General features: G+C 44.1%; 1 protein-coding gene across 1 annotated transcript in view; it reads right to left on the bottom strand.

The window, feature by feature from the left end:
* MATK (megakaryocyte-associated tyrosine kinase) overlaps window positions 1–24,536 on the bottom strand; it is a 251,195-nt gene that overhangs the window by 85,926 nt on the left and 140,733 nt on the right. The window contains exons 3-4 of the mRNA XM_073594228.1: window positions 10,859–10,914; window positions 9,001–9,086 (exon numbers count right to left, since the gene is read on the bottom strand). Of these exons, the coding sequence (XP_073450329.1) occupies window positions 9,001–9,009 (9 nt within the window). The 5' untranslated portion in view covers window positions 9,010–9,086; window positions 10,859–10,914. The remainder of the gene's footprint in view (window positions 1–9,000; window positions 9,087–10,858; window positions 10,915–24,536) is intronic.

Genomic DNA, 24,536 nt, shown 5'->3' with positions numbered 1-24,536 from the left:
TTAGAAAAGAATAAACAAAAACAAAACAAGTTCGGAAAACTAATTTAACTAAACAAAATTATTTAAATAACAAACCGAAAAAAAAAAAAATATATATATATATATATTTTTTTTTCATTCTGCACATGACTAAAAATGAATTCCAGGTGTGGGTATTTTATATGTAATTACATAAACATAACTATGCATATGCCATACCTGTTGGATCCTTCTGGAAGCTGGAACTCACTGAAGTAGACACTGCTACTCCAGTGATCACCACTTGCTTACGGGTCCCATGTCAAATTGCTGCCCTGCTTCCTTGTGAATGCAGGAGGTCAGCTGCTCGGCACAGGTGCTATTCAGATGACGCTTTGCAATTTCTGAATGGATACAAAGTGTTCTCTGATTGGACGAATTGGAGAAATGTGATGTCATTGCCCCACCTCTCCACCTCAACCAATCAGAGAATGAAAATGCAAAGCATTCTACAAATGGTGCCCATGTAGAGCAGAAAACCTCCTATACTCACAATTCAGTAGGGTGGCTGCTTGGCACAAGACCCATAAGCAAGTGGAGATCACTGGAGTAGTGGTGTCTACTTCAGTGATTTCTAGGAGGATCAGCCTGGTATGGCATATGCATAGTTAATATCTATACCTAAAATTATTTTCTAAGGCTTAGGATATCTTTCTTCAATAGGATCCCCACTTATACCTCCCATCATAACCTCTATTAAAGGTCAGAATATTTTGGCAGTGAGAGCAGAGGGCGCAATCATGTTAGGAGGTGTGGGAGGGTCTATAGATTTGACCCTACTTATCCATTACAGTAGAGTAATAGAGGTCTATACTCCGATGGTGGAAAATAGCCCCCTAATTATGAAAAAGAATACCCTGAGCCTCCCATTTGCAGCCATAATGTAGTTCCCCAGTTGAGGAGCATTGTGCCAAAGACATGTTCCCCATGAGACTAGAGATTGTGGAAGCGTGGTTACATTGAATCTAGGGGGAACAAACCCCGGAAGGAGTGGAAAATAAATCCGTATTGGTTTGAACTGATTAAAAATCCGGATGGGGTTCTCCCTAAATTGAGAGAGTTTGTAGAAATTAATGAAGGAACGGTGCCGCCTGCTGTGATGTGGGACGCCCTAAAGGCTTTTTTTTAGGGGTGTACTAATACAGCACTTGGCCAAATTCAATAAAGAGGCTAGGAGCGGGGAAGAAAAAATTCTAAGAGAAGTGCTGGAGGCAGAAAATAATTATATTAAAGATCCAACTCCCGAGCGGGAAACATCTTGGCTAGATAAACAACAAGAGTACAATGTAGTCGTTATGCAGAAGGCAGAGACTAAGTATCTCCTCCAGCGCCAGGTTTCCTCGGTAGAGGGTGAAAGAGTGGGAAAGTTGTTGGCGCAGTTGGTAAAGTCTAACACTGCTCCATCCACTATCCTCGCCATTAGATCTACAGGTGGAGATATATTATCAAACACCTCAAAGATAGTGAAAATATTCAGGGACTATTATAAAAATCTTTATACCTCTCAGAAAAAAGGAATGGAAGGTCTGATGGAGGAATTCCTGGGAGACCTGGTAATACCGACCATATCACAAGAGGAAAGGGATCTTTTAGAAGCCCCAGTAACCCTTGCAGAACTGCAACTAGCGATAGCCAGTATGGCAAACTCAATATCCCTCGGCCCGGATGGCCTTCCAATAGAGGCCTACAAATATTATGGTGATGTTTTAGTCCCAGAGTTGCTGAAAGCACTGGGAGGGGCACTTAAGGGGGGACAACTGCCTGCCTCAATGCTGGAGGCAACTATTATAGTGCTTCAAAAAGATGGGAAGGACCCCCTGGACATAGCCGCCTATAGGCCAATCTCTCTTTCATGTACCAACGCCAAAATCTTGGCTAAGGTCTTGGCAGTTAGATTAAATAAAGTTATCCATAAACTGGTCCATATGGACCAGGCGGCATTTATTGCCAATAGATCCACAAGTTTGAATATCAGAAGGGCCTTTTTGAATTTACAATCGCCTACGGAGAATGAGGATTCAAGAGCTGTATTGACCCTAGATGTGTCTAAAGCTTTTGATAGTGTGGAGTGGGGATATATTTGGCGACTGCTGGGGAAGTTTGGATTTGGTCCCTCGTTTATCGGATGGATCAAAATGCTCTATGATAGACCCAAGGCAAGATTAAAAATTAACAATGAGTTATCGGATTGGTTTGAGTTGGAGAGGGGGAGGAGACAGGGGTGCCCGTTGTCCCCATTGCTTTTTACAATGGCAATGGAGCCCCTGGCCATCTCCGTAAGAGAGAGTTTTGAGATAATTGGGTTTCAGAGAAAGACGGGCGAGAAAGAATTGCGCTGTACGCGGACGACATCTTGCTGTTTCTAGGAGATACGAGTAACTCATTGTTAAAGGTAATGGGAATAGTGGAGTCATTTGGCAGTTTTACAGGTCTGGAGATAAACTGGGAAAAGTCTGAGCTATTACCTATAGACCCAATTAGTGAGCCAATAGTGCAGGTAATGCCCCAGTTGGTAATTTTGGATGCACTGAAATACTTGGGAATTGTCATGACGAAGGACCCTAACCAATATATTAGCAAAAACCTCATCCCGCTCTTGACGAAATTCAAACAAAAGATAGGTATATGGAAGCGTCTCCCCCTATCAGTGGCAGGAAGATGTAGTTTAATAAAAATTATATGGATGCCACAATTACTGTATGTTCTGCACAATTCTCCAGTGTGGATATGCAAGAGTTGGTTTAGAAAAATCGAAAGCCTTTTCAGGGAACTGATATGGAAAGGGAGACAAGTCAGGATACGTTTAGGGGTGCTTCAGCTACCGGTGCGGGATGGGGGTTTCGCCCTCCCACACCCGGAGCGTTATTTCCTAGCAGCCCAATTGCAGCAGTTAGTGGGGTGTGGGGCACCGGAAGGAGGCACCCCAAATGGTAGAATTCTATTAATAGGTGCTTTACATAATACAATAATCAAAGCATTAGAGGCTGACTCGTTCCACTATGAATATCCAACAATCAAACTGATAATCAAACTTTGGAAAACAGTTAAAAAACAGATGAGATATCATGGGCTTACTGATTATCCACTTGACAACTGGGCACTTAAACCCCCTTCCTAACCAGACCAATTTTCAGCTTTTGGTGCTCTCACATTTTGAATGACAATTACTCAGTCATGCAACACTGTATCTATATGAAATTTTTGTCCTTTTTTTCACACAAATAGAGCTTTATTTTGGTGGTATTTAATCACCGCTGGGTTCTTTATTTTTTGCGCTATAAAAGAAAAAAGACCGAAAATTCTGTAAAAAAATAAATTTTTCTTCATTTCTGTTATAAAATTTTGCAAATTAGTCATTTTTCTTCATATATTTTGGCCAAAATTTATACCGCTACATATCTTTGGTAAAAATAACCCAAATCGGTGGATATTATTTGGTCTTTGTGAAAGTTATAGCGTCCACAAGCTATGGTGCGAATATCTGAAAATTGATCACACCTGAAGTACTGACAGCCTATCTAATTTCTTGAGACCCTAACATGCTAGAAAAGTACAAATACCCCCCAAATGACCCCTTTTTGGAAAGAAGACATTCCAAGGTATTTAGAAAGATGCATGGTGAGTTTTTTGAAGTTGTCATTTTTTCCCACAATTCTTTGCAAAATCAAGTTTTTTTTTTTACTTTTTTTTTTTTTTCACAAAATTGTCATATTAGCAGGTTATTTCTTACACACCACAAACGCATACCACAAATTACACCCCAAAACACATTCTGCTATTACTCCCGAGTACGGCGATACCACATGTGTGAGACTTTTACACAGCGTGGCCACATACAGAGGCCCAACATGCAGGGGAGCACCTTCAGGCGTTCTGGAGTGCCCAGGCCAATTCTGACATTTCTCTCCTACATGTAAAAATCATCATTTATTAGCTAGAAAATTACATAGAACCCCAAAACATTATATATATATGTTTTTTTAGCAAAGACCCTAGAGAATACAATGGCGGTCGTTGCAACTTTTTATCTCGCACGGTATTTGCGCAGCAATTTTTTTAACGCTTTTTTTTGGAAAAAAAACTGTTTTGTGCTTTACAAAAACCAAAACAGTAAATTTAGCCCAATGTTTTTGCATAATGTGAAAGATGAGGTTACGCCGAGTAAATAGATACCCAACATGTCACCTTTCAAAATTGCACGCGCTTGTGGAATGGCACCAAACTTTGCTACTCAAAAATCCCCATAGGCGACGTTTTTAAATTTTTTACTGGTTACATGTTTTGAGTTACAGAGGAGGTCTAGGGCCAAAATTATTGCTCTCGCTCTACCGATCGCAACGATACCTCACATGTGTGGTTTGAACACCGTTTTCATATGTGGGTGGGACTTAGGTATGCGTTCGCTTCTGCATGCGAGCACACAGGGACAGGGGTGCTTTAAAATTTTTTTTTTTTTATTGTTCATTTTACTTTATTTATTTTAGTTTGATGCTTTTTTACAAAAAAAAAAAATTTTGACCACTTTTATTCCTATTACAAGGAATGTAAACATCCCTTGTAATAGGAATATGGCATGACAGGTCCTCTTTACAGTGAGATATGGGGTCAATAAGACCCCACATCTCACCTCTAGGCTGGGAAGCCTGAAATAAAAAAAAAAAAAAAAAAAAAAACGATCCTGGCTTCGATCGTAGCGGTGAGTCGGTAGAAGCACCGGAGTGCGGCGGGAGGGGGGACATCCCCTCTCGCCTCCCGTAAGAACGATCAAGCAGTGGAACAGCCGCTATGATCATTATTATGGTGTAGGGAATCGCCGGCTGAAAAAGCTGATATCTGAATGATGCCTGTAGCTGCAGGCTTTATTCAGATATCCCCGCACAAAGTCAAGGACGTTGTATGACAGCCGGCGGGCGGGAAGTGGTTAAAACGCATTTTTTTTTTTAACACAAAGTTGTCCATTTATACAATATTTCTAACACATAACATGTACATACCAAAAATGACACCCCGAAATAGATTCTCCTACTCCTCCTGAATACGGCGATACCACATGTGTGAGACTTCCACAGCCTGGCCACATACAGAGGCCGAGTACAGCTGAGCATGGCTCAGCATGGCAGGGTATGGCTGGGTATGGCGGTGTATTGCAGAGTATGGCGGGGTATTGCAGAGTATGGCGGGGTATTGCAGAGCATGGCGGGGTATTGCAGAGCATGGCGGGGTATTGCAGAGCATGGCGGGGTATTGCAGAGTACAGCGGGGTATTGCAGAGTACAGCGGGGTATTGCAGAGTACAGCGGGGTATTGCAGAGTACGGCGGGGTATTGCAGAGTACGGCGGGGTATTGCAGAGTACCGTGGGGTATTGCAGAGTATTGCAGAGTATTGCGGGGTATTGCAGAGTACTGTGGGGTATTGCAGAGTACTGTGGGGTATTGCAGAGTATTGTGGGGGTATTGCAGAGTATTGTGGGGGTATTGCAGAGTATTGTGGGGGTATTGCAGAGTATTGTGGGGGTATTGCAGAGTAATGTGGGGGTATTGCAGAGTAATATGGGGGTATTGCAGAGTAATGTGGGGCATAGCAGAGTATTGCACAGCATTGCAGAGTAGTGGGGATGGCTGAGCATGGATGGCTGGATGTCACTGTGCAGCGCTGTGGGCACTACACATCCAGCCCACAGCGCTGCAGACATCAATCCATCCCCCCCTCCGCTCACAGTGTACCGATCGGTACACAGGAGGGGAGGAGAGGAACCGGCGTCATCAGACGCCGCCGATCTGTTTACATGTGATCACGCCGTCATTTGACGGCGCGATCACATGGTAAACCGCCGCGATCAGCGGCCATTTACCGGGATCCGTGATGCAGAGGACCCGGCGGTCACGGATGTGTTCGGGTGCGCGCCCCAGGGGGCGCGCGAGAGGGGAATTCTGAGAGGACGTCATATGACGTCCTCCCAGAGTTAAGCAACCGCCCTGCAGCCGTCATTCGGCTATGGGCTGGTTGTTAAGTGGTTATACTCCCATTTGGAACAACCGAAATCTGCAGGAAGTTCTCAAAATAGGAAAAGTTATAGAGTGGGAAAATCAAGGTATTAAAAGACTAAGACAACTTTATACAGGTAATATACTAAAGAAATTCCCAGAGTTGGAATCAATTTAAGGAGTAGATTCTAGAGTGGAAAGAAATGCCTCTTTTTCAAAGTATATTTCAGGTAGTCTCCACTAAGGGATTAATATTTAAGATTTATGGGCAATTAAGCAATGTAGTTAATAGTGGGGGGTTATTTCAAGCTGTAAGAGCTAAATGGGAAGAAGATGTAGGAGTACTGTCCCAGGCACAGTGGGAGAGAATTTTGGAGATGGGGCCCCTGCTATCAGTCTCCCCCTCACAGAAGATTTTGCACCTGTTGTTGTTAAATAGAACCTATTACACACCTAAATGTCTCTTTAAGTTTGGAAGAAGACCTAATGATAGTTGTCCCAGATGTCGGGGGACTGGGGATCTTATCCACATGTTGTGGAGATGCCTCAAGCTGTTCCGATACTGGGAGGGGGTGATTAGTAGTTTGAGAGATATTTTTGGTATTCTATTGGAGAAGGAGGCTATAGTATGTATCCTGGGGTATAGACGGGTACAGGGGGAGAGGAATACTACCACTTTGACAATTTTGAGATGTTTGTTTCAAGCTAGGAAAATGATAGCATTAAGGTGGCAATCAAAGGAACCCCCCTCAGTAAGAGATTGGGTCTCCACAGTAAACATAACTCTTTGTAGGGAAAGAATAGAGTACATTAAGAGAGGCAACCTCCAGGAATTTGACAGAATGTGGAGGCCATGGTTGGAAAAGATGGGCCGCCCTTAATAGGAAACATAGGAAATAAAGGAACAGGGGGACAGTACCAACTTACCCAGTATATCAAAGTAATGTAATGGCAGATTGAAATAGGTGCTATAGTGTGGTTAAATTAACAGGCTTAATAATCACTAATAGAAGTTTAGTCGAAAAATGTTTCCTTTTTTTTTTTTTTGGTGGTGGTGGGGGGGGGGGGGGGGGGTGGGAGGGAAGGGTGTAAAATGTAGGAACCACGACAATCATTTTAGTCTATATAATACTGGCAGTAGGGGCTGGGTGCGGGGAGCCCTTTAGGCACTTTCTAGACATGCAGGTTGGCATATGAAACCTCCACTATGTCCCTATTTACTTACTGTATTTAAGCTAGACAACGTTTAATTATTTTTTTGTTTTCTATCTGACCAAAGATTTTTAAGGATAAAGGGGGAAAAGAAAAAAGAAAGATAAAAATAAATAAATAATATGCAAAGAAAGCAAATATAATAAAGCTGTAAGAATTTACCACAAGGATGTGAAACCAAGAAGGAGACAGTAAAATGAACGTTAAACTGATTATGCTTCTTGATAGTGTTTGCTGAAGTGGAAAAAAAGGGATTGTGGAAGCAAATGAGAGACTCTAGTGAACAAAACCAGATGATAAAAATGACAGATCATAAATGACATTTCACAGATCGTGAACTTTGCATGTTATTGTTTATGACAGGGGTGTCCAAACTTTTTTCAAAGAGGGCCAGATTTGATGAAGAGAACATGCTTGAGGGCCAACCATTTTGCCTGACATTCTTTAAACCATTAAAATTTGGTCTAAGTGTGTCCGTCCGAGCGCTAATACATGGCCCAACAAGAATTCTCTTGCCTTTGTGCTGTGTGTGGTGAAGCTCGGGCGTGTTATTTGGATATACCGTATTTAATCGCCTTATAACACACACCTTCACTTTAAAAAGGAAGTTTCAGGAAAAAAATCTTACATTTTAAATAAAGAACTGTGAAGCAAAATAAGGGTCAGTGCGCATCAATGCAGCCTAATCAGTGCCCATCTGCAGCCTCACCATTGCCATGAATGCAGCCCCCACTCCATTGCCATGAATGCAGCCCCCACCATATTGACATGAATACAGCCCCCACCGTATTGACATGAATGCAGCCCCCACCGTATTGACATGAATGCAGCCCCCACCGTATTGACATGAATGCAGCCCCCACCGTATTGACATGAATGCAGCCCCCACCGTATTGACATGAATGCAGCCCCCACCGTATTGACATGAATGCAGCCCCCACCGTATTGACATGAATGCAGCCCCCACCGCATTGATATGAATGCAGCCCCCACCACATTGACATTAATGCAGCCCCCACCACATTGACATTAATGCAGCCCCCACATTGACATTAATGCCGCCCCCACCATATTGGTGTGAATGCAGACTCCCCATTGCCGTCAGTGCAGCCTGATTCATGTCCATCTGCAGCCTTGGAGGAGACAGGGAGGGGGCGGGACGAGCGCCAACAGACATACAGGAGAAACTCCTGTTTTTATCAGCAGCCTTTTTAATTGAAAGTCCCGCCTCCTATAATGGACAAAACAATTGTCCAATGGCAGTGCAGGAGACGGGACTTCGTTTTACACAGGACGCGGCATAAACAGGAAATTCTCCTGTATCCTGTACGGCGCTCGTCCCGCCCCCTCCAAGGCAGCCAGCATATCTATCTTTTGTGGCCCCCGGCGATGGGAATTCGTTGGGGGCCACAAAAGATATGTCAAAATTACCAGGCGGGCCGTACGAAACCGGACCGTGGGCCGCGATTGGCCGGTGGGCCGGACTTTGGACATGCCTGGTTTATGCACTACAATATAAAATAAACAATATAAGTGTTATTCTATCTCAAACACAATTTAGTAAAAAAAATATCAAAAACATTGACATGGGCGCTGTGCTGTATTTGTCGAGGGATCAGAGTCAGTAGCTAAAGTTATTTTAGGCTGCAAATCCACTTAAATAATTTACTAGGAAGGCCCAGTTTAGCAAAAGTGGGAGGCTTAATAACAACTTGTCAAGCAGTAAGGCTGTATTGTGTACGTTTACAATTTTCTTTATATGTGTCTAGTGCTAATTAACTTACATCAGACATGTTTTTCAGTATACCAGCTGGCAAAATCTGTATGCGTCTTCTCTCTCTGATAATTTCTGGAATTTTGGGCAAGCCACCTGTACATTAACAGTGCATTAAAAACAATAATGGCATACATTTATTTAATATAGTAATGACAGATTTAATTTATAATAATATATTATAATAATATATTATTATTGTACAAACATATAAAATTAAAGCATATGTAAACTGTAACAATTAATTTCTCTTATTTGCTCCTGTTTGGTCTATGCCCAAAACTCCACTCATTCTCTTGTTCAGCTATGACATTTCCCCTAGATTCGAGCAACCGTACAATCGCTTTACCTCCGTGGATCCATCTCTGCCTACTAGCTGCTCGCTGTTTTAAAAGTCTGGACAGTTCCTACTGCTCCGACAATTGTGATGGTTAAAAGAGATCTCACCAACTTATTATACAAGGAGAAAATGGATGCTGAACTGCAAAACTCCCACCTCCAGAAATAACAACCTTGATGTCTCCCTTTCGTTATACATAATGCTATTTAAAAGGCAGATTTATCTAACTCCCTAGGCAAGCTTAAAATTCACTAGGTGAAATATACACCGATCAGCCATAACATTATGACCACTCACCTAATATTGAGTATGGCCACCTTTTGCTAAAACAGCCCTGACCCACTGAGTCATGGACACCAAAGTACCATCCACATGAATGGCAGGACCCAATGTTTCCCAGCAGAACATTGCCCAAAGCATCACACACTGCGTCTGCCAACTTGCCTTCTTATACCGCATCATGGTGCTATCTCTTCCCCAGGTAAGTGACGCACACGCACCCAGCCATCCACATGATGTAAAAGAAAACATGATTCATTAGACTAAGCCACCTTCTTCCATTGCTCCGTAGTCCAGTTCTGATGCTCATGTGACCATTGTAGAAGCTTTTGGCTGTGGATATGGGTCAACATGGGCTTCACAGCCCCATACACAACAAACTGCGATGCCCATTTTTTTCTGCTTTCACCACATCAACTTCATGGACAACTTCATGGACAACATGCTCACTTGCTTCCTAATATATCCCACTAATTTTCAGATGCCATTGTAACGAGATATTCCCTTTACCTGTCAGTGGTCATAATGTTATATTCTACTTTTGAAACTATCTCCATCTCATTTTTGTCTGGCAACAATAGCCTTAATGGATATTCAAGCCTCTAGGACTTTCTATGGTTTTACAGTATCTTATATGACTTCATAATATGTTGTTTTTGAGTCATTTATTGTTTTTAGTGTCACATGTGATCCCATTTGGTGCTTGACACCTAACGGCATATTTCTCTTTTATTGGCACCATCTGATTGATACCTTGGATCCATGTGTTTGTATGGTTTCATATTTGGTACTTATAATAAATATATTAAAAAAAAAACATGGGGCTTGGTAGGGTGCACTAGATACAGCGCATCGTTAATTTACAGGTCAGTAATATAAATCTGAGTACTGGTAAACTGCAATATAATATATAATGGTCAAGCATGTAAACTAGGCTGGAAGCTGCATAGACTTATTATACCCTAAACTTGAAACTTTTGGTTGCTAAGCAACTAATCCTGAAAATCTCTGCTAAACTTCTATTAAGAAATAGTTTAAACCCAATCCCACCCGCAAAATGCATATTTGTGCCAGCAGGAAGAGTTGGTCTTAACACGCAGGTGCCATACACATGCGTCCATGGCAGTTTGAGGCTGTGTGCTGAGGTGTGCTTATTCCATTCTGTGTGACACACCTAACATGTCAACGTTACAGTAAAAGAACACAAGTAAGAATGCTACCAGGAATAAATTAATGTGTTTTTACTTACCTTATGAAGATCAAATGCCAAGGCGTAGCTGGTCTGTCATCTGAATCTGTTGTTTTCTAAATATTGGTGACACAAAGGTATCACTGAGGGTATGCATTGGACTCACTGTAAAATTTTAGCTGTCAAGAAGAAACTAGTAACCTGAGGCTTCCTGTGACCACAAATTCCTCTTTATTTTGACTAATCTAAATAGCAGAAATGTATTACAGTATAATCTTACAGAATAATGATTTTATCATTTTATAGAAACCACAACTAGAATACTCTGCTGAATCTTTGATAGCATAATTACAAATATGTATATTAAAAAAAAAAATAGGTAACAGTAACCATAACATAATTTCATTGAATCTAAGTTGCAAACAAAAAGCAAAAGACAAAACATACTTAATTATTAAGGATTTGTACAGGAATGACCCAGAGTTTACCGCCAATCCTCCCTCCGTTCCACTTAGGGATTTTTTTCAGTGGGAATGTGGGGGAACGCAGTTCTGGCACCTTCAGCACTGAATGTATGTAAAAGCAAGGGGTACTTGGGCATGCTGAAAGGTCTATTGATGCTGGCAGGAATCTATTTTTGTGTGGGGGTCTATTGTTGCTGAGGATGTCTATTGTTACAGGTGGGGGGGTCAATTGTTGAGGGAGAGGTATATTGTTGCTGGCTGCTGGGGGGTCTATTGTTGCTGGTTCTGGGAAATCTGTTGTTGCTGGGGGGTCTATTGTTGCAGTGACGGGTCCATTGTTGATGGGGTAGTATTTTGTAACTAGTGGTTCATTGTTGCTGGGGGATATAATGTTTTATAGGGGATCTATTGTTGCTGGGGTGGGGTATATTTTTGCTGGCTGCAGAGGATTTATTTTACTGCTTTTTTTGTTATTAACAAATCCCATACAAATTATTTAGCACCACAAAATGATACTTGGCTCTGTACTCTCTAAAAAGGCTAGTACTGGGAAGTGGGTAGGACCAAGGGATGGTGCTCAGAGATGGGTAGGGGGTAGGGACAAGGAGTGACTCAGAAGGAGGGGTTCCTGCACATATTCTCTGAGAAAAAAAGCCCTGTCCCTACTAGAGCATGACCTAACATTATTATTATTTTTTACTCTTTTAATGTAAAAGAAAACAGCTTTTATCACTTTCTGTGATGTCATCACCAGGCTTGTAAACTTTATGCAAGGAAAGCTGCTGGGAGCTCAGTTCGTATTGACATGCACTCAGAACTACATCTGTCAAGAGACCTTTTTACTACACACAGCATGTGCTAGCCCTTAATAGCATTGTTTTGCTGAGAAAGAATCTAATTTATGTATGTACAGTATGTAGAGTAGAAGAGAGAGGGGTGAAGTTAAGTGGAGTTATGTATTCCAGAAGACAGTGCTGACAACAATGGCTAAAATTTTTGAAGCAGCACACAGAAAGTTAGGAACACTAGATTCCTGGAAGATCAATGGGTATGTTGAAGTGCATCTAAACCCAAGAATAAAAATTCAGTATGTTGCAGCTCAACAGTCCACATATAGGAGAAGCTTTATTAGTTTTGTTTTGATACTTTTTTTTCTTCATGTTCACCTGGTTATCATGACAGTAACATACTTATGTTCTAGGGTGACAGCACAATATCTATAGAGGAACAGTGTTGTCAGTCTAGGACAGGAAAACGTACAATTCACCTTTTCCCCTTCTCTTCTCTATAACATAGGGGGAAATTGTTCTGTCATCCACAGCACATAACTCAGCAGAACTGATATTGAGATAAAACTGCAGTGTACAGGACACAGTGTAGCACTCCAGCAGAAACAACAGGTATTTTGTGCACTTATTGAACAGATATAGCAAAATGTTTTCAATGGTATATTTAATGCCCCTTTCACAGGACTGTTCCAATCAGATCGGATGGTCTTTTCATCCCTATAGACCAGGTGGGTGTCCATTTAACACACCTACATCCAATCTGATCCGGTGCACTGAAAGTACATGGAAGGGGATCTGTCCTTCTCCATCTAGGCAGATAAGATCAGAGGTATCCTGGTGTAAACGTTTAGTGGAGTCCATTTATACCCAGCCACCCATAGAGCAGAACCGGCTTTGTCTGTGTCCCCTCTGCAGAAACTAAGCGGACAAGGGCCTGTCATCCACCTGTTCTTCTCTGATCAGCGGGCAGATCCCCTACTAATCAAAATGGAGCCTGCTCCCCTGTTAAACAAACCTGACACCCAGGTACAATAAATGTCCTGGTTTTAAACCAGATGCACACTCCATTTCATCAAAAGCCACTTGCGTTAATGTAGTTTGTTTTTCACATCATAATCATTGCAGATGTAAGGATTGGAGGTCTTAACAGACCTCAACACTTTGGTTCCATCTTCACTCTAGGCCATTCACTAAACCTACAGTTAAGGATTCATTTGGTGAATGGCCTGGTGGAGAGGGAGGTGGAGATGTTACCATAGGGCTAAGGTCTACTGAGACCTGCAGAACTTACATTTGAGTGGGCACGAATGGAGCTGTACTTTTGCCTGCATGTAAACCAGAATATATGTAGTGCGAGGAAGAAAATGTACATCAAGATACGTGTCTTAAGTATGCAACTCGTTTTAAACCAGGGCGTTTATTGTGTTTGAAGTTGGACTTTAACAGATGAAAAGGGAGCAAATAACATGAATTCACCCATATGGTTTATATACACTTTAAGGTAGCCAGTTTGCCATTATTAACCCCTGCTTTTTAAAATGTAGAATTTAATCAAATATCGTAAACAAAAATGCAGAACAGAAATGGGAGCATAACCAACTGATTTCAGGTGAACACATCACAAGTTTACTCACAACAAACATGTTTAGAAGACTAAACACAATACCTATGTGTTTTATTTCTAAAATCCATAAGAAATAAAAAGTGCACTTATAAAATACAAAACCCAAGGAATTGTTCACAATTTATTTTATTTTAATTACAGGTAATTGTATAGCGCTGTCAATTTATGCAGTATATTACCAAAAGTATCAGGACACCTGCCGTTACACGCACATGAACTTTAATGGCATCCAAGTCTTGTTCGTAGGGTTCAATATTGAGTTGGCCCCACCCTTTGCAGCTATAACAGCTTCAACTCTTCTGGGATAGGTTGTCCACAAGGTTTAGGAGTGTGTCTATGGGAATGTTTGACCAATCTTTCAGAAGCGCATTTGTGAGGTCAGGCACTGATGTGGACAAGAAGACCTGGCTCGCAGTCTCTGCTCTATTTCATCCCAAAGGTGTTCTATCGGGTTGAGGTCAGAACTCTGCAGCAGTAGCAGCCTGTCCATAGGGGGCGCATAGGGGGTGCATGGGTGCCGCCCCCCCCCCCCCCCCCTCCAGGCAGTCACAAAAAAAAAAAAAAAAAAAAAAAAAAGGAAAAACTGGCCCTTAAAAATAAAAAAAAATACAAAAAAGGTCCTTAAGTGTACTGTGTTCAGAAGCTGGACACAGTGCACTATGGGAAGCACAACGTCTATGCAATCACGAGATTGCAGACGCGGCGCTTCATTTGCAGGCTTTTGTCTCTCCTTGCGGTGCTTTCCGAAGCTTCCGCCCGGGGCTCGTAGTATCTATTACTATGGCCGGGCGGTTTGATTGACATCTGAGTTAGATGTCACTTCCTGTTTTCTCTCTCCCATTGCGCCCGAGAGAGAGAAAACCAGACGTATGAGGAGCAGACTTCTCCATCGCCGCTGCCAGTGGAAGGAGACATTGCAGGAGAGTACAACACGGCAAGGTAAGTACTGCGGAGGGGGGGGGGGGGCTTTGATGGGACACAGGCTGCATTTGATGAAATGGGACACAGGCTGCATTTGATGGGACACAGGCTGCATTTGATGGGACACAGGCTGCATGTAAGGAGGGTACTCCGCTGGGAGCACCTGATGTAAGGACGGACTCCGCTGGGGACACCTGATGGCATCTGGTGGCAGGCAATGTGGCTAGTGACACGCTCAAGGCTCCCACTAATTCTGCATTATGGGGAGTTGAATGATTTCATTTTATATTACAATGCAAATAGAAATAATGCACTTTAATCATCCTGACACCATAACAACCATGGTGCCGAGATGATTGAAGTGCTAACACCAGGTGTTTGGAGTATCTTTATCTGCTAATTGTTAAACTTTCTAGAATACACATGTTTCTATTGTTGTGTAGAATCTGGGCCTGCTGTCCCTCCATCCCTCTCCCTCCATCCCTCGTTCATCTCAGACACTAACCACCCCACCTTAGAGCCACACCCACTATTTCGCTGGAACCACGCCCATTTTCACCAAGTGGGAGGTGTCAAAAAGGTAGGGCGCCCCCCCATCCTAAAACTTCACGAGCCCGCCACTGCTGTGCAGGCCAGTCAAGTTCCTCCACCCCAAACTCGCTCACCCATTTCTTTATGGACCTTGATTTGTGCACTGGTCCGAATAATTTGGTGGAGGGAGGACTAGGGTGTAGGGTTGTTTTTCGAGAGATTGGGCTTGGCCCCTTATTTCCAGTGAAGGGAACTCTTAAGGAATAAGCATACCATGACATTTTGGACAGTTCCATGGTCCCAACTTTGTGGGAACAATTTGGGGATGGCCCCATCCTGTTCCAACATGACTGCACACCAGTGCACAAAGCAAGGTCCATAAATACACGGATGAGCAAGGCTTGGGGTGGAGTAACTTGACTGGACTGCACAGAGTCCTGACCTCAACCTGATAGAGCATCTTTGGAATGAATTAAAGCATAGACTGTGAGACAGGCCTTCTCATTGACATCAGTGCCTAACTTCACAAATGTGCTTCTAGAAGAATGGTCAAAAATTCCCATAGACACACTCCTAAACCTTGTGGACAGCCAACTCAATATTGAACCCTACGGACTAAGACTGGTATGCCACGCAGGCACAAGATGAACATGCAAACTCCAGGCAGGTAATGTTGTCGTTGGGATTTTGAACCAATGACCCTAGTGCTGCTAGGCTCACATGCTAACCACTTAGCATAATTTGAGAATTATTAAAAATAAAGTTTCAATAAGACAAAGAAGGTGAGCAAAAGTTAAAAATAAATGACAGGCTGCGTAGAATGAAAACAGGCTGAGTAGAATGAAAACTCCTCCTACAAGCTTTAACCAGACACTGATAGAAGTCACAAGATTGCTCTAAGTGCTGATGAGAAAAGGTATTTAGCAGTTTACATTTAATAAAATAATTGCATTTCCATGTTCTGTGGACTGTGGGAGACCAGATATAGTGAATGCACAGTCCAGGGCTTAGTAACACTTTAAGGCATAAGTGCAGCCAAAATCTCAAACAGAGAAAATCAGCACAAGGAACACAACCTACAGTCAGTAGAATGTATCCCTTGTGCTGAGTACTCATCTGTTAGTAAGAAGCCTTCCTTCATCCTGTGCATACCCCTCCCCCCACCCCCACCCCCCTGCCATCATATTCTTCAAGAGTGACAAGGGGTAATACGACTAACGGGCTGTCATAGGCTTTATCAAGAGAGCTTGACTATGCCGGCTCTTTCTGGCCAGCTCTGACATTCACAGAACCTGTACTACAGCTTGTATAACTGAAACCTGATCTATGAATTGAGGGGGCAGAGCAATCGATCATAACCTGTTCTCCAATCATAGACATTTCATTCATAAAAACTGTAGTATGACTTCTATGAATGGAGCAGCTGGGCAGAAATAGTTGGTCTCTCTTGATTAAAGCCTGTGACAGCTTAAAAGTAGGGATGGTCCCAATGGTCGAGTCGAACATAAGTTCGACTCGAACATTGGGTGTTTGCACGTTCGTGGAATCCTGAACATTATGGGACACTCACGGCAAATTTGAATGCCGTGGAAGGCCCCATAATTCACTGCGAGATCACAGTGCATTGTGATCTGATGATTGGCCAAAGCATGCACCTGACCTGCATGCTTTGACCAATCACAGTGCGCTCTGCTGTGATAGCCATGATTGGCCAAAGGCAGGGTGCCTTTAGCCAATCATGGCTCAGGGGGCTAAGTCAACGCCCCACACTATATAAGGCTGCTTACGCTGCGGCTGTATATAGTGTTATGCTTATGAATGAGAGAACGTTAGCTAGAGGCAGGTTAGTTAGTGGCATGCAGGCAGTTTAGTATATATACAGTGTAGTGTAGACTATACAGTGCAGGCAGTGTATATATTTTTTTTTATATTTTTATGGTCGAAGCCCTATGGACGATATGGATATGAACAACATAGACTTGCCATAAGACTTACAACATGAAATGGACCTGAAGTGTGCCCTGGTCTGATGGTCGGTATAATAAGGGGGCATACCCAAGATTAGTAATGGATATTTGTGAAGAGAAATGAATTTGAGAAATGCCCTGAAAAGGGGATGGCAGGGTGGGTAACGTGCACAGGAACCGACAAAGACCACAGCGAGCGGGTTGCTTAGATACTCCCCGGGCTACTCTCATAAATTCAGGCCACCATACTGGCCTTCTTACTTATGATCGAAGCCCTATGGCCGATACAGATATGAACAACATAGACTTGCCATAAGATTTACAACATGAAATGGACCTGAAGTGTGCCCTGGTCTGATGGTCGGTATACCAAATAAGGGGGCAAAAACATTCAGGTAGAGGGTGTAGCTTTTATTAGTTTAGCCTTATTCATTGCGCAAGCTTGGTGAATGCTCGTGCCATTTCTACTTGAGGATTTGGGATGTACTGGGCAAAGCAGGCAGACTTCCACCTGCCTAATCTCTTAATAACGTGATCTGGGACGCAGCCGAGACTGCTCCAATTCGGAATGAGTAACTGGGGTACTGACTGGGGTTGAGGTGAAGGTTGGCTAGAAGAATCCTCATGTGCATGATGAACTGGCAGGCACTCAAAGGTTGTATCGTAAAGGTAGTAGGGAACTAGTTTGAGTTTGATTGCTCTGGTAGAAGTGACAGTAAGCGGTCAAATATCGTTACTGGACACCCGACATTGTTTGTTTTGAAGAGATGGATGTCTACCCCGTAGCCTGATTGTGGGTTTTGGATACTGCGAGGTGGAGGATGAAATGGTCTTGGTAGCGAACCAGGTGATGTCTACACAGAACTTGGCCGGCGAAGTTGCTGCAGGTAACCTCGCTAGGCTGCAAAACCCCTAGTAGGCTAGGTAGATGGCAGCTTGTATGACTAGGCTGGGGAGAAGGCCAAACGGAGAACTAGAAAGGATAGTAGACATAACCCTGAAGATGGCACCCGTTATAAGCAGACGCTTGGCATTGGTTATGGTTGTGGTTTCTGAACGCAGCGTAGGATGGCTCGGATCGCATGAGAGGCGAACAAGGATGGTTTTGCGGGATCTCGTTAAGCCAGAAAGTGTTGGATGCCGGCTAAGTATAGTCGGATAATGTTATGAGATGTTGCATAATCGATTGGCCCTATGAGAAAAGCCAGTATGTGCTTTGTGTCTGTTGACGTTGGTGCGGAGCAGGATGCTAGGAATTTGCTGAATACGTTCCAGACTGTGTGGTAGGCTTTGAGCGTTGAGGATTAAGACTGATTAATGAGCTGGGTCATGCTGTGAATTTATGCTGAAAAGAAATGAAAGTAAAGCGGGACAGTGCATTTGCTGCAAGGTTGCACTTGCCCGGGACAAATGTGCAGTGGGCGTTAAACTGGTGTTTGTAGAGACAGTTGTAGCAGCCTGCGTAGGAAGGACATAATCGGGAGCCACTTGGACCTTTATTAATAATATCGGCCGTGGCCTAGTTGTTGGCGAAGGCTGCAGTTCGTCCAGTCTCGATATGACCCCAGAGCTGAGCGGCTGCCAGGATCGGGTATAGTTCAAACAGAGAATAAGACCGGGTAAACCCGGGGATTAGGAGTATCTCTGGGGGCCATGATCCCACAAACCAATGGTGGCCAAAAATTGCAGTGAAGCCTGTGGAGGCTGCGGTATCTGTCACTACCTGCGGTGATCGGGGCGATATTGATGGTGTAAACTTGGATATTCCGTTCCAACTAGTAAGGAACTCCTCCAACATTGACAGATCCGCCACTGCCGCGGCGTCTAAGCTAAGGATCTGATCGGGGTCCTGTGTCTGGGAGACGAAGATCAGGAGGCGTGAAACAAAAGATTGTACCTGGGGAATGATCTTCATTGCAAAATTGAGCATTTCTGAGAGGGATTTAAGCTGCTTCTTAGTACACCCCTGTGTATGGGTGAAGTCTTGAAGAACTGACCTGATGCGGGTCAGTTTATCGAGGGGGAGGCTGACCTGCATGGAGCGAGTGTCTAGGTTGACTCCGAGGAAGGAGATGGAGTGTGTTGGGCCTTCCACTTTGTGTTTCGCAATGGGTATATTGAGATTCCCAAAGATGATTCTTAACCTATCAAGGTCTCCTGGGAGCACACCGGGCTGTTAGATTAGCAAGAAGTCATCCAAGTAATAGATGAGTTTTTGACACTGAGCTTGGTGTGACAGTATCCGGCTGTGGGACTGTGCGAAAGTGTAAAAGAGCCAGGGGCTACTCTTAGAGCCAAAGGTCAGTTTGGTAGCGAAGTAGTACAACTCCTTCCATTTAATGCCGTGCAGAGGGACAGATGGATGGATAGAATCTTAAAAGCAAAAGAACTGTGATAATCATAAACGAGAACCCTCAGTATTCACAACAGAGGTCCACCGCGGTGTGGAGATACAGGTCCAGCTCTTCCCTCCTGCTGGGACTGGCTGAGCACAGGACATCCCTTGGCATCCCAAAAGGCCAAAGCAAACTCTGCTATGGATAATTTGCGGTTGAGCCTTGGATCTTTGGCCTTGAGGACCACTGATACGTCTCCGCAGGCATAAGATTTATCTTCTGCCAGGTCGTGGACTGAAATGAGGAGGGAGGCAAGGTTGACATCCTTGCTTTCCAGAATGTCCTTCCTGATACTGGCTGGGACCAAGTGAGCTGGGGAGATAGTAGAACTTTACCCTGTGGTACCTACAGGAGGGGGTGTCAGAACCTGGACTGTCAGGGATGGCCGTGGCCGGACGACCCTCCAAGAGTGCCACTCTGGCTTGAACGTCCGTGACTGTGGTAGACAGGGATGACACCATGGAGTGGAGCTGAGAGATAGCGGCAGATTATAGATTGGGGAGACGCCTGCTGGGTGTTGAACCCATCTGTGGCTGGCGGAGGGAAGAGGAGCCTGAAGAGCTTGGCCTTCCTGGCCGTAGCGGGGAAGGGCACACGCCGGCGCCTCGGTTCCGCTTTCAACTTGGGGATAGTCCATCCCCTAAAGGGACTGCACGCTGCCGCGCTCTGAAACTGGGGAAGATGACAGAGGGGCTGACGTGAGGTCTTCGCTGCCGGCTTGTGACGTGGCTCTGGGTGACTTGTGCCCTAGATGCAAAGTCCTTTTGCTTTTGAGGCCAAAACTTGATCGACTGGAACCTATATTAGGGGGTGACATGAAAAGACGAGGCTGTTCCCCTTTTTTCTTTTTTACTTTGGACCGTTGCGTTGTAGAGGCGACTGACATCGAACATCAGTTGAGCCATGAGACAGGCAACATGCAAGTAACACCTGTAAGAGTGAAATGCTGAGTGCGAATTGGTGCGTTGCTGACGCGAGTGGATCTGAATCGGAGTGCCAGGTGGGTGAAATGATTGACATGACGGAGGCACGAATCGGTGCGCCACGACTGCAACAGACAACGAGCCTGGGCTGTGAAGCATTGAGTGAAATGAGGCCAAAAACAACTAGGGCATGCCAGAATGAATCGGTGCATTGCAGATGCGGCTGGATTCGAATTGGAGTGCAGCACTGTAAAATGAAATGAGTGAAATTATTTAGCCATGACAGAGGCACCAATCGGTGTGTCGCGACTGACAACAAATTGGACTCTGGAGCATGGAATGAAATGAGGCCAAAAGACAACTGAGACACGCCGGAACGAATCCCTGCATCACGGATGCGACTGGATTCAAAACAGGGCATGATACGTGACATTGAAATGATTTGCCGTGTCCGAGGCACGAATCGGTGTGCCGCTACTGACAACGAACCGGACTCTGGAGCAAGGAAAGAAATGAGGCCAAAAAATACCTGGGGTACACCAGAACGAATCGGTGCATCACGGATGCAACTGGATTCGAAACGCAGCATGATACGCGACAGTGAAATGAGTGAAATGATTTGCCATGACAGGGGCACGAATCAGTGTGCCACGACTGCGACTGACAACGAACTGGACACTGGAGCATGTACTGAACTAAGGCTGAACAACTGGGGTACGCCAGAAGGAATCAGTGCATCACGGATGCAACTGGATTCAAATCGGAGTGTGGTACACGACAGTGAAATGGTTAGCCATGAGAGAGGCACGAATTGCTGTGCCACGACTGCGACTGACAACAAACCGGACTGTGGAGCATCGTATGAAACATGAGACAAGATCAACTGAGGCACGCCTGAACGAACCGGTGCGAAGCAGACGTGACTGGATTCGATTCAGAGTAAATGAAATGTTTTAGGCATGATAGAGGCACGAATCAGTGGCTGAGTGCTATAGCTACTTGCAGACACATGATATCTAGCAAATGGTGATGCATGAAATGAAGAAATGTCAACGTAACCCTACCTGCGACAGCCGAGCCAGACACAATGTATGAAAAACTGCGGGAACGGGAAAACGGGACCGGAAAGCCTCTAAAAATTTTGAACGCGCAACTCCTGAACGCCAACGAGTTGGAAGAGTCGGCCTAGTGACGTAACGTCTAGCACACAGGAACCACCAAAGACCACAGGTGAGCGGGCTGCTTAGATACCCCCCAGGCTCCTCCCATAAATTCAGGCCACCATACTGGCTATATATATATATATATTAACCTGGGGGATAGGTAGCAGGTACAAAAGCTTCCTGGGATAAGCAGGCTTTCAGGCACAGATACCAGAACAAGTGAAGCAGTGACAAACAGTGAAGTGTGTAATGGTGATATTTACAAGTCTATAGAGGTGCTGTACAGTGTTCAGAAAAAAAAGACAAAACAGAACAAAAATAGCCAAACAAAACCCTAGCCGTGTCTCTAACTGTACACTATGCAGGCCCTAACTACCAGGCCGAGCAAGCCTACCGCTTGTCAATTCCACATAAACTGCTTAACAGCTTTTTACCAACCTTTTGGCTGTTGTCTGTGTTTCCCAGGCAGAGAGCAAAGGCTGTCTGCTCAGGTGAGCTTAAATTAGCCTGGGGAAGAGGACCAAGACCCGAACTGGATCATGGATCAGAGATTCCTGAATGTGTACGAGAGGAGCCTGGGAGACGTATGAACCTCGAACAGGACTTTTCCTGGCTCTCTCTGGGACGCTCTGCTACATATCCTCCCCCCTTGTTTCAACCCCAGGGTTGGAACACCTGTGGCCCAACAGGAGTGAACACGGGATAGGGCATCTACATTCCCCATCTCAAAACCTGGTCTGTGTTTTACAGTGAAGGAGTAATCCTGTAGAGTCAAAAACCACCAGTTCCCCCGTCTATTAGTCTCCTTCTTTTGGGCCATCCATTTCAGGGGAGCATGGTCAGTTATTAACTCAAACTGGCGCCCTAACAAATAGTACCTGAGCGCATCCACAGCCCACTTTATGGCTAAACATTCCTTTTCAATGACTGCATACTTTTTCTCATGGTCATTGAGCTTTCTGCTTAGGTACACCACCGGGTGTTCTTCCTCATTGTGTACCTGTGATAGTACTGCCCTGATACCAACATCAGACACAGCCATCTGAACCAAAAAATCTTTGGAGAAATCGGGGGAGTACACTACTGGCTGTGCACAAAGCCTTCTTCAGGACTTGGAAAGATTCCTCTGCTACTGAGGACCATTTCACCATTACAGAGTCTTTCCCTTTCGTAAGGTCTGTCAGTGGGGCAGCTATAGTTGCAAAATTTGGGATAAATCTTCTATAATACCCCGCAATGCCAAGAAAGGCTCTGACCTGCTTCTTGTTTGCAGGACGTGGCCACTCCTGGGTGGCTTCTATTTTACCCATTTGAGGCTTTATGACACCACGGCCAATAGTGTAGCCAAATAGTTGGCTTCCTCTAGACCAATGGCACTTTTTTTGCATTTGCCGTAAAACCTTCTTTTTTTTTTTTTTTTTTTTAAACAATCTTTTTATTGAATTTTGCACAGAAAAACTATACATTTACACTAACTCAGATCAGACGGGCAACATACCCGTCCTCGATACGGCCACGCAGGGCCCAAACCATTTGAGAACTAACATAGTTCAACTACCCCCCCTTCCCCCCCCCCCTCCCCATCCCGACCACTGCCACGACCTAGTAAGTTTATTTATAATGCAAATCTAGACATATTCGCCAAATAATCATGCACTGTCCTCAACCTTCATAGTTTGATCATCTTTCCCTGCCTATAAAATTATGTCAGAAAGCAGCGACCTTTGAGGCATAACAGTGTAACAGCTAACCTGACAATTTTCCCTTTAATTCAATTAAGACACCTCTATCAATATATATTCAGTAAGCTTAGCCCACCGTTTCCGATGAGTCCAACCATGCTTGCCATACTTTAGTAAATTTTTTAGGACAACCTCTGGCTCTATATGTAGCTTTATATAAAGGGATTGCTGAGTTTACCAAACCCTTCCAAAAGGATATTGTGGGTGCAGCTGAGCTTTTCCATCGCAACAGTATGGCTTTCCTGCCATAAAATAGCCCTATGTTCAAAAGTGTGCGATGAGCCAATGAAGGTACCACTTCCTCCACTAAACCAAAGAGACATACCCTGGGCGATAATGGTACTGGGATACTAAGTACCTCTGACAGACAACCCGTGACCTCTGACCAAAAGTTTTTAATTGTTGGACATCCTCAGAATATGTGCTCGGCATCTGCCGGAGAGTGCACACATCTCCAACATTTGCGTCTATTGATGGATACTGTATATGCGTGAAAGCCTAGCTGGGGTGAGATAGATTTGATGCAAAAATTTAGATTGGATTAACCGATCCCTGGCTGACACTAAATGTTTAAAAGGGTGGTCACACATATCATCCCAATCTTCTCCCTGAATATCAGGAATCTCCATCTCCCATTTTTCCCTGCATCTGGATATCCCCTGTGGAGTTTTCTTAAAAAGGGCTTTATATATTGTTGATAACGGTTTAGTTAACTCCTCCTCCGTCAGAATGCCCTCAAGTGGTGAGGGGAGACATTCCACCCTTCTGTCACCAAACTGCGCCCTAAAGGCATGGCGCAGCTGTAGGTATCGGAAGAAGGCAGAATTCGGAAGACTATGTCTTTCTTTGAGCTGATCAAAGGTTAGAAGTTCTCCTTCACGTGCAATATCTTCCAGTTTTTTTATGCCCTTATCTGCCCATACTGTAGGATCCGGGATGGAGCAAAAGTGTTCTAAATTTGGGTTAAACCATAGCGGTGTTGATGGTGAGACTCCCAGGTAACTAGGTGATACCAGGGTAGTAGTAATATCCCAGGCCCTTATGGTGGCTTTCATTGAGACTGTTATAGGAAGGATTGATTTTGGACCTTTGTAGAGGGCCAGTCTCAAGCCTTCGTATGAGCCCATGTGCGCCGCCTCTAGCACCGTAGCAGAGTCTCCAGCATCAGCTGTCAGCCAGCGTCTGGCAAACACCATCTGACCGGCCAGATAATATTTGT

The sequence above is a fragment of the Aquarana catesbeiana genome, linkage group LG01 (genome assembly GCF_042186555.1).
Source record: "Aquarana catesbeiana isolate 2022-GZ linkage group LG01, ASM4218655v1, whole genome shotgun sequence".
Lineage (NCBI taxonomy): Eukaryota > Metazoa > Chordata > Amphibia > Anura > Ranidae > Aquarana > Aquarana catesbeiana.
The sequence above is the reverse complement of the archived record's forward strand: the minus strand, read 5'-3'. Positions and strand labels throughout refer to the sequence as shown.